This window comes from Medicago truncatula, chromosome 7, assembly GCF_003473485.1.
Source record: "Medicago truncatula cultivar Jemalong A17 chromosome 7, MtrunA17r5.0-ANR, whole genome shotgun sequence".
Taxonomy (NCBI): Eukaryota; Viridiplantae; Streptophyta; class Magnoliopsida; order Fabales; family Fabaceae; genus Medicago; species Medicago truncatula.
The window spans coordinates 29,207,038-29,217,810 of record NC_053048.1 but is presented as its reverse complement, the minus strand read 5'-3'; the positions used below and the strand labels follow the sequence as shown (position 1 = coordinate 29,217,810).

At 31.4% G+C, this 10,773-nt stretch overlaps 1 protein-coding gene across 1 annotated transcript; it reads left to right on the top strand.

The window, feature by feature from the left end:
* The first annotated feature begins 4,942 nt into the window (after positions 1-4,942).
* Positions 4,943-5,599, top strand: LOC25498519 (uncharacterized). The gene is made up of 2 exons (XM_013593446.3): positions 4,943-5,180; positions 5,333-5,599. The coding sequence occupies exons 1-2, from the start codon at positions 5,007-5,009 to the stop codon at positions 5,498-5,500; spliced, it is 342 nt and encodes a 113-aa protein (XP_013448900.1). The 5' UTR covers positions 4,943-5,006; the 3' UTR covers positions 5,501-5,599.
* The last annotated feature ends 5,174 nt before the right edge of the window (positions 5,600-10,773 follow it).

Genomic DNA, 10,773 nt, shown 5'->3' with positions numbered 1-10,773 from the left:
CTCTTTTTTTATATCGATATATTTCTCTCTAAATAACATCCTACATTTATATTTGATGGATCCTTGTTACAAGTATGAGTTAAAAGTGTCATATTTGATGGGAAAATGAATATTAGGTTAAAAGCGTCGTATATATAATGAGATCACCTTTAAACACAATATCTTACGATTTTAGGTAAAGATGCAATGTCCAACTCATTTATCCGATTGCTCTTGACTTAATTAGATGTTTCTCCAAACTTTTCTCATGATCCAACACTTAACGTTGGTGAGAAGACAAATGCAAATTAAAAATATATTTCTTTTCATATTTGATTGTACATTTTTTTCTCTCCCATGTTGATCCTTTTAAGTTTTTGGGTTGGTCCATATTCAAATGATAACTCTCTCTTCTTAACAAGAGTGATTACGATTAACACTACTTAGCATTCTCCTTTTAACAAAGTCGAATGAAAATTACAACAAAAAATAATAATACTAAAACGTGCATATTTGGATACTTAAACGTACATATCATTATTTTGGTTAATAAAATGGCTAAATTGAAAACGTTCACAAACTTAAAAGATTTATGTATGACAAAAATAATTTAAATGATCAATATATTACAAACCTCAAAATTAAATGACTTATGTGTGACCAAAATAACTTAAACAACTAACATGTTACAAACTTCAAATTTAAAAGACCCAAGGTGTAAGTTACCTAAAAAAATTGATGCTTAAATGACCGATTTGGTAAATGAGTCAAAACTTAAAGTACTACTATAAATGTAAGTTTGTATAAAATATATAACCAACTTTTCCCCTTTCCATCAAGCATATCATCATCATCATACTAATAAAATCAAAACTGTATTTACATTTTTCAATCAAACATGAATGAATCTTAACCGAGCCCTTCCTCACTCTTTTCTTTGTTCATATTTTTAATGGGTTAAAGTAACTAGTGCACCTAATCATTGTCCTAAATGTCCTCCCATTTTATAAGGTTAGCTTGGGTGCATAATTATTAAACTATATAATAGCACTCTTAAGGGAACATGGAAAAATGGTAAATAAACAAATGACTAAAAGCCTATCATAATTTACTTATGTGTGTGTGTTTTCGGCTGTACTTATGTATGATTAGTGTACTAAAATAGAGTACTTTATGCATAACCTTTTGTTTTACAGAACTTTATGCTTAACCTAACTATGTGACACTTGTCTTTGTGACAATCATTATCAAACGGACTTTTGTTTGCTCTAAAATAATGGCCAATTGTGCTATTTTGTTGTGCAAAAAAAGAAAAGCAACTTGTGCTATATCAATGTCCTTTCCTTTATTCCAAGACTTACCTAGTTCCATCCCTTTGTTAATGGAAAAAAAGTTATGTGGGCTAGCTGCGGAAACACCACATAGTGGCGAGAAACTGTTATTAGCAAAAACTATTATAGCATTCTATTACTTAAAATATGTTCAATACGATTTGATATGTTTATCAATATTTGAAAATTGGTTGATAACATGGTCGTCTTCGCTTAATTATAGATAACCTCATTTTTTATCTTCGTATAAATTCAACATTAGAATTTTTATAAAAGTTAGTGAAGATAGATTTACAATGGGATATGATAGCACCAAATTACGTAATATCATGCTTAGACTTGATAAAACTATATACCCTCTTGGAATCTAATTCAAAACCAAACCGGCCCCAAGTTCATTTTATACCACCCAAATAAGAGATGAGTGTAAGCTCATAGCTTCTCCAACATGTATATCACAAATGGAGGAAAACCTTCTCTTATAACCAAAACAAAAACTCTCCACTCATCCCTAATACAAACACCAACCCCCCTAGTGGTGGAGGCAAAAAAAAAAAATTGGGTGGACTAACACTAGCCTTATATTCACATTATATTGGGCTTAACTGACTTAACATCTAGTAGGCTCAATTATTATTACTAACAATTAACTCTAATTTACTTAATTCTTCATTTTTACCATTTATATCAACTCTAATAATTCTATAAAGTTACCATTAACCTCATAAAATAACCCTCACCTATAGTTTACTTAAATTCCCTCCACTCTCCAAATTATCAAAATACCCTTAATTTCTCTAAAACCCAATTAGCCCAACAATTAAAACACATCAAACAATTAAATAAATAATAAAGCAATTAAATAAATAATATCCTAAAAATTGAGTCGTTACACCCATTCCTACATATCAGGTCGTACAGGCTTTCACAGACTTCTCTGTGTATTGCATTCCTCTAGATTAGTGGGGTCCGAGGGTAAATAGTGAGTGACAGCATGTCCCTGGCTATATGGTTTGGTATGCCAAGGTGTCTCGCCCGAAGATTCTGCCACCTGTTGATGGATATCCTTCCAAGCTGGAAAACCGGGAGAAGCTTATAGCGGAGGAACATGCTAGAGAGATATCCGACACATTTGTGCTTATCAGGCACTGCGTTCATATTGCAAATCAGGCGTTGGCTGGGAGGGACGAGTTGAGCTAGGAGGATCTGATGGAGGCCTTGAGCCAGATTAGCAGTAGCGGTTGGCCAGCCCTGACATATTCTATCACCAGGCCACAGAGGCAGATGCCGAAGAGGCAGCCTAGGCAATGTTGATTTTTATTTCACTTTATGTACATTTTGACTTTGTTGATGTAATCTAATGCCATTTCATATTGATGCACTTTGATTTGGTTCTAATCTAATTCAATGACATTTAATTTTGTTTATTTAATTTATTGTGTTAACTTTATGTGTTGGTTTTATAATTTAATTGAATGAATGTATGTTTGAATGAAAAAATGATTGAAAAATTGTATGTTCGAATGCACAAAAACATTTAGTTTTGTTATGTATAATACTTTTGAAAAAATCAATTGAACTGCACCAATAGAACTTAGTTTTGTTATGTATCATCCGTCAAAGATGTCCTCACATCGACATCGCCAATTGAACTTAAGGTCTTGTGCGAACCAACTCTTTATACCAACTGAATCAACCTTCATTGGAAATTAAATCTGAAAAAGATCTTTTCAACACCTTATACCAACTGAATTAACCTTCATTGGAAATTAAACTTGAAAAGGACTCATCAACCTTATCCAAAGGCCATAAGCATTTTTGTGAAATTTGTTTAGCTTCTGCCTCTTCCTTCAAGGCACAACGGTAGTTAACTACCGTCAAAGGTATTACTTATTTTTCATGTGCTTTTAAGGAAAACACACATGTTTGAAAAGAAATTTTCAAATATTTAAGTCTAAAAAAAAAAAGATTCTTTTCTTTTCTCTCTCTCATCTCTCCTTCTCAAACCCTAGCCGCCACCTCATTTTTCTTATTCTTCTTGTCAAAGGGGTGATTTAGGGTCAATTTTGACCCAAAAATCACCCCTCCAAGTTGTTTTCCTTCTATCCTAATTGAATAAGTGATTTGACATATTTTATGTTTTCTTTCATTTATTTTTGTGATTTCGCCGTCTCTGCACGACTCTTTTTGTTTTGATTCCCGTCTTTGTGCGGCGTGTTTTTGAGTTCCCGTCTTAGGGCGGTGTTTAATTGATTAAGGTTGAAAGATTAGCTCTGAGCAAGTGCAGATCTGATCATTGACAATGAATTTGGCGTCGTCAACGTTGCAGATTTGTAGAAATGAGTATTCCGGAGACTTGAATATAGTCATATTAGTCATATTTGTAGGCATATGTACTTTGCCGTTTTATGCTATTAACATGGATGATGTGAGTTTGTTCACAGAATCATCCTTTTTGTTTTTAGTAAATTTGAATTTATATTGTATCGATGTACTCTATCAATTTGAATGAATCAATATCGTTTAAAAAATATATTTAAGGCTCAAGCCATTCAATTAACCGAGTTTTACGGACAGACCCATACATGCTAGCCTATTTTCACATCTGAAGTACAAAGCAATATTAGTCATGTTTCGGAGAAGAAGGACAAACACAACACATGTATCAAGCCAATCACAACACTTTTGGAAGATCTATCACCACATAGTGAAAAAAAAATCTATAATAAATTGGGATTAAGCCCATCAGGACTTGAGGCATTTATCAAGTTTCATGGAAAAACTTGCCTAGTTTTCTTTAGTAATATTTGTTTCTTTACAGATTTATTTTTGTAGTGCCTTTTTTTTTTAATAAGAATATACTTTTTTTTGTCAGGTAGTTTAGTGGTTAGAATTCATAGATGTGAATAAGTCGGATGTTCGAGGTTCGAACTCTGCCCCCTGCATATATAAATGCATTATCCTATCAATTGAGTTATGCACATAGGATTATAATTTCTTTACTATTACCTATTATGTTTCGATAAAGAGTCTTGCTATATAGACCGAATGAATTTTCGCGTGGATTGCACGAACATGTTATTTAATGCATAGTATATCTCATTTAGTGCCTTTAATTGGTATTGCTATAGTTTATACGAGGGATGTGCTACATATTCTTCTTGAATGCTACTATTGTTTATATGGTTAACTAAGTTTCGGATCATGTTAACAGATGTTCCCGGTACCGGTTAAAGATATTAAAAAAGAAAAGGTTTAATACATTATTTGGTCCTTTAACTTATTTTTTGTTTTCAATTTAGTCCCCTAACTATAAAGTGTCTCAATTTGGTCCCATAAATCTTGTGCCGTTTACTATTTTGATCCTCTCCGTTAGTATTTTGCAAAATTTGTTAACTCCTTTCCACATATCATTTAAGATTCGTGATCAATGGTTGAATTTAAGAAGCACACATAGCATACCGTGGACTCACAACATACGATAACTTCTATTGTCATCTTCTTCCCTCTCCATCTTCATATAATTCATCAAACTTCATAAAAAAAAAAAAAGCAATTTTTTTTTTTAAATTTAATTTTTTCCTTTCAAAATTTTATCATTCAAACTTCATTTAAAATCATACAATCAAATCCTTAAATATGGAGTAAACACCACCACCATCATTTAACTCACAATCAAACTCATTTATCAAATTCATGAAAATCTCTACAAACATTTTCCTTCTTCTTCATAAAACCCTTCACAGAAGCAACACAACAAACAATAATCCAAATCACTACAAGCAACACATCAATCATCAAATTAAAACAAATATTGCAAAAATTGATACAATAATCAAGAGTTTCTTGCTTTCACCATCGCCATCTCAGGTTTATTATATTTGATTTTTCAATTAGATTTTAGTCTCTAAAAAATGTGTGCTTCTCGCCATGGCTTCATGCTTATGTGTTGACTTTTTTTTTCTTTCTTTCTTTTTGAACAAATGTGTTGACTGTTGTTGGTTCTGCTTTTCTCATTGTAGGATTTAGCTGCAATTGAAAGCATGCCGTTGGCTTTAGAGAATGTTGTAAATGTAGTTTTCTATGGATCCAACGATATGGCCGCGGAGGACGCTGAAGTTCAGTTAGAATTATGCAGAAAATTTGAAGGTTTTTTAGTTAGTTTTCCAGATTTGGCCGATGAGTTTTAAATTTGATGATAGGTGTGTTTGATAAATGAGTTTGATTGTGAGTTAGATGATGATGGTGGTGTTTATTCCATATCTAAGGATTTGATTATATCGTTTTTAATGAAGTTGAAATGATGAATTTTTGAGAAGAAAAAAATTAGATTTAAAAATAAAAATGGATTTTTTTTTTTTTTTGGGTTAATTAAGTAAATGGTCCCTGTAAATATTCAGAATTTTGTTTTTAGTCCCTATAAAATAAAATCAAACTTTTTAGTCTTTATAAAATTTTCCATCAGCATTTTTAGTCCCTGTAAAATTTTATCATTAGCATTTTTAGTCCCTATAAAAAATTTCCATCAACATTTTTAATCCCTAAAATGCTTAAGGAAAATGTCACAGGGACTAAAAAGTGTGATTTTATTTTATAGGGACTAAAAACAAAACTGTGAATATTTATAGGAACTAAAAACTTAATTAACTTTTTTTTTTTTTTTTATGAAGAGTGATGAAGGTTATATGAAGATGAAAAGGGAAGAAGATGACAATAGAAGTTATAGTATGTTGTGAGTACACCGTATGCCATGTATGCTTCTTAAATCCAACCGTTGATCACAAATCTTAAATGACATGTGGAAAGGAGTTAACAAATTTTGCAAAATATTAACGGAGAAGACCAAAATAGTAAACGGCATAAGATTTATAGGACCAAATTGAAACACTTTATAGTTAGGGGACTAAATTGAAAATCAAAAATAAGTTAAGGGACCAAATGATGTATTAAGCCAAAAGAAAATTATTACTAAAAAATGATTTATTATTTTTTTACTTTTTTATGGATTGATTACACAATTTTTAATGCAATAACTACTATATAATTTTATTTTTTTAGTATCTTCAACCAGTGTCCCCGAAATATCGGGTAGAATTTCCCTTAAGTTTTTATTCCCTATAAATATAACGAATTTTATTTTTAGTCCTCATAAAAAAAATGATAGGTTTTGGTTCCTATAAATATTTTCACCACGTAGCTTTAGTCATTGTTAAATAGAAATTTGTTTAATTATGCTTAAATTTTTAAATTTTTACAAAGTGCAAGACCAATGGCAAACAAAAAACTGTATAGGGACCAATGCTAAAATTTAGTGAAAATGCCGGGACTAATCACGTATTGAAGCTAGTGTTTAATTACAATGATTTTGTTTTTGAAGGGAATTAATTACAATGATGACATGAGCTAAATATATCGGATGAGTTACAGCAAAATGAGAGAGGTGATGACGTAATAATATGGAATAAGTTTGGTGTTTTGGATTAAATGGTAATTTGAAAGAAATCTGATGGCTATGCAAGTAACAGCTCATTCGCGGGTATAGCACGAAATTTTATCTCGTGCAATTTAGCATTTTTCTTCGATAAAATATCATCCATAACAATTTTTTTAGAGAATCATCCAAAACAATTGTAATCCAAAAATCATAACCTATAATTATGAAAAGGATTACAAACCATAGGATTTAATTTATATGCATCGAAAGTATTTTGTTTTACATATGCGTTCAATCAATTTACTTTAATAAAAAGTGGACCAAAAATGAATAGAAAAATGTGTTATTTTAAAATACCTTTCAGGGTCAATAAATCGAATAGAGACTACAGTCTTAAGAAAAACTCTTAAAATTCGAAAGGACAGAAAAAGATGGAGAGAAAAAGAATAGTTAGTTAACACAAACTAAAGAAAGGAGAAGAAAGAAATGTTCTTTCACAACTCAAGAGAACTATTGATGTCTTCAAATGTTCAACAAATACTCCTATTTATACAAAAATGTTGAGTAATTAGCATTTGAAAAAAGTCAGCGGATGCACAATTAAAGGAAATTTAAGTTGCTCTTCAAAGCTCATAAAACCAACAATTCTTTTGAAACAAAGTCAGAACTCATTTCAAAAGCATGTCAACGGTAAAAGCATTAAAATAGATGATTATATCAAACTGCCATCGAAGAGAAAACGTTGACATGAGGACCATTTAAGGCTATTATAGCAAATGTGTATTTGACCATTTCCAAAAAAAAAAAAAAAAGATCAAGCCAAAATAAATTTGCATAAAAAACAATCGGTCATGTAAAATAAATTAGTATAACATGTTGAATTAAAAAATAATGTCGAGTAAATCTTAAGTCAAAAATTAGGGTATGACAATGGTCAATTATATTTTATTATATATTAGTTTGTGGTCTATGCTATTATAATGTCATTATTAATCTTATTGAAACCACCCAACATTGTGAATCTGAGTTATAACCCTATATTGTAAACATAAACCACCCAACATGATCAATATCGCTAAAAACGTATAGGGTGAATCTGCGAAAAAACTCCCAACACCCAAATTAATAGCATACAACGGCAAAATGCCAACAAATAATATGATGAAATCTAAATCACCAGAATACTCATGCTTCTGGATCTGCAACGTTGACGCTCAAATCATTGATTGAATTTGTGATTGGCTGAAGCTGATCTTTCAATACGAACCAAACGAACGCCGCACAACTAAAAATGTGAAATCAAACAACGCCGCACAAGACGACGAACAACACAACGTCGAACTAAGACGACGAAATCACGAAAAAAAACGAAAGAAAAACTTGATGTATGTGAAAATCACTTATTTAGATTGAAAGAAAGGGGAAAAAAGATGCAGAGGGGTGATTCTAGATTAAAAATTGACCTAAAATCACCCCTCCTCGATGAATGAAAGAGGAAGAAAACTTAGAGAGAATACATAGTTTCTCTCACTAAAAAATTAGGCTGGCTATTTTATGAGTGAATCCAACCTTATTTAATATAAATCTTGAAACCAAATTTTTGTTCTTATATCTGGAGCACACGTATCACATCGTTGAGAATTAATTTTTTCCGATGTGAATTGCATCAATGCCAACAGTTTAAGCCGTGTGGGAATCTTTTTTTCTACGCCATGAGCAAGGACAAGCATCAAGGGGAAATAACTGATGAAATATTTTATTATTTATTATATTCCAATATTATTATGTAGGCAAATACCGTAACAATAATTATATTAGTTATTTATCAACTGTGAGCCTTAGTTGATTAGTGATAAAATTAAGTAATAAGGCTATTAGATTTCTAATTAGATAATTAATTAAATATATAAGTAGTTGATATGGACTCAATGAGTGGATGTCCGGATGGCCCATTAACGGAATAATGGGAAACCCTAATGGCCATCCAATATAAAAGAGACTATGGTCTCCAATATACCGTACATGGCAAAACTCTCTCTTCTCCCAATCTGAAGAGAACTTGAGGCATAAAGGTACCAGTTGATGAAAAACCAAATCAGCCGCCGCTAACCGTGTTGATGTTGATATTTGTTTCAGATCATCTCCTCTCTTTATCGTTGTTTGTCAAGAGGGCTGCCACCATAGCTTCATCCAGGTATTCCTAATACCTAATCCTCAATATCTTGATAAATCAAACATGTCGTAGATCCGATCATAATCATGTTCAATGTTCAGTTTGCTTCCGCTATTGTTGATTCATTCATAATTGTTGAACATGTTTTATGAAACCTGTTCTTATTGAGACCTAAATTTCCAACAACAACGACACCTAACTAGGTTGGTACCCCAAAGAACCTCCATCCTCTGCCGCCAAACACAAATAAATTTTATTAAAAAAGTGGGGAAAATATACAAGAGGAGGGACTAGGCCAAAACCCTTAAAACATAAAGGAAAAAGTAAAATGCAAAAAACAAAAGCAAAAAAACGTAAACAATCAACAACAACCGCCTAAGAAAACCGCGGGCATTCCAAAAGAATATATTCATTGAGCAAATGGAGAAGGATCCCCCTAAAACAAGTTCGGTACAACGACTTCCCAACTTGAAGGAATCTCCCAAAAACACTCTCTTATCTTTTTTTTTTGGGTGTGATTGTGTGAATAACAATTTCTTATCTTTATTGATAGTATATGTTTTTAACTTAGGACGATCCTAACTGATCTGATAGTAGGCTTCAATGTCGATCTACCAACAAAACTTATCTAACTTATGAGAGCGTTGAATTGCACTTCTTAATATGCAATGTTTCCCTATTTTTCCTTGATAATTTTTGTTTCTTTGCAAAAAAATAAAAAAAAAATTGTATTAAGAATATACTTTCTTTACAATTTTTTTTTTGTCAGTAGTCTAGTGGCTAGAATTCACCTTATAAGATGAATAAGTGGGGTGTCCGAGATTCGAACCCCCTGACTACTGCATATAATAATGCATTGTCCTACCAACCGAGCTATGCTCACGGGACTATTTTCTTTACAATTACCTGCCATGTTTCGGTAAACTATCATCCAAAACAATTGTAATCCAAAAATCATAACCGATAATTACAAAAAGGTTTCCAAACCATTATCAGTTCGGATTTAATTTATATATGCACTAACAATATTTTATTTTAGACATGCTTTTAATCAATTTATTTTATAGAATCACTTTTTAGATTACTTTTTAAAATATTTCAACAAATATCTATTTGGTAAATCTGGTGTGATTGGATTAGGTGTTTGTTTGAAAATGTTTTATAGTCACTTCATAGCAATTAATTCCGATCCAACCATGTACAACCTATTAAAATACTAATAAAGATAGTTGACACTATGAAATGTGTACATCTTTGTATCAGTTTAGAAAATTTCAATTAACTAAATATATAGTTTGTGTAACCACATTTTTTTCAGTTGTGTGACCATATTTAAAAGCTGAAAAATATGGTCACGCAACTAAAATATGCGTGATCATTATTTTTCCACTTAGTTAACCAAATAAATTCTGAAAAAATAGTAGTCACGCAATTAAAAAAATGTTTAATTGCACTTTTCCCCCTATAGTTTGTCAATTGTGCGATTTTGCACCCCATAGTTTTAAACGAGCGATTTTGCTCCCTATAGTTTTCCCCTTTATGATTCTATGGTCCCCATGACATTTAGTGCTGATATGTCTGTTTTTTATCAATTAATGCGTGCCACGTGTGTAATTTCATTTTTTTAAAAATAAAAAAAATGGTATTTTTCAGATTTTGAGAGAAGGAGGCACGTGATATTTCTTCTTAAAATCTGAAAAATCACGTGCTCCTTCTCTCAAAATGTGAAAAATACCATTTTTTTATTTTTTAAAAAATAGAATTACACATGTGGCACACATTAATTGATAAAAAAACCAGCACTAAATGTCATGGGGACCATAAAATCAGAAAGGGGGAAAACTATAGGGGGCAAA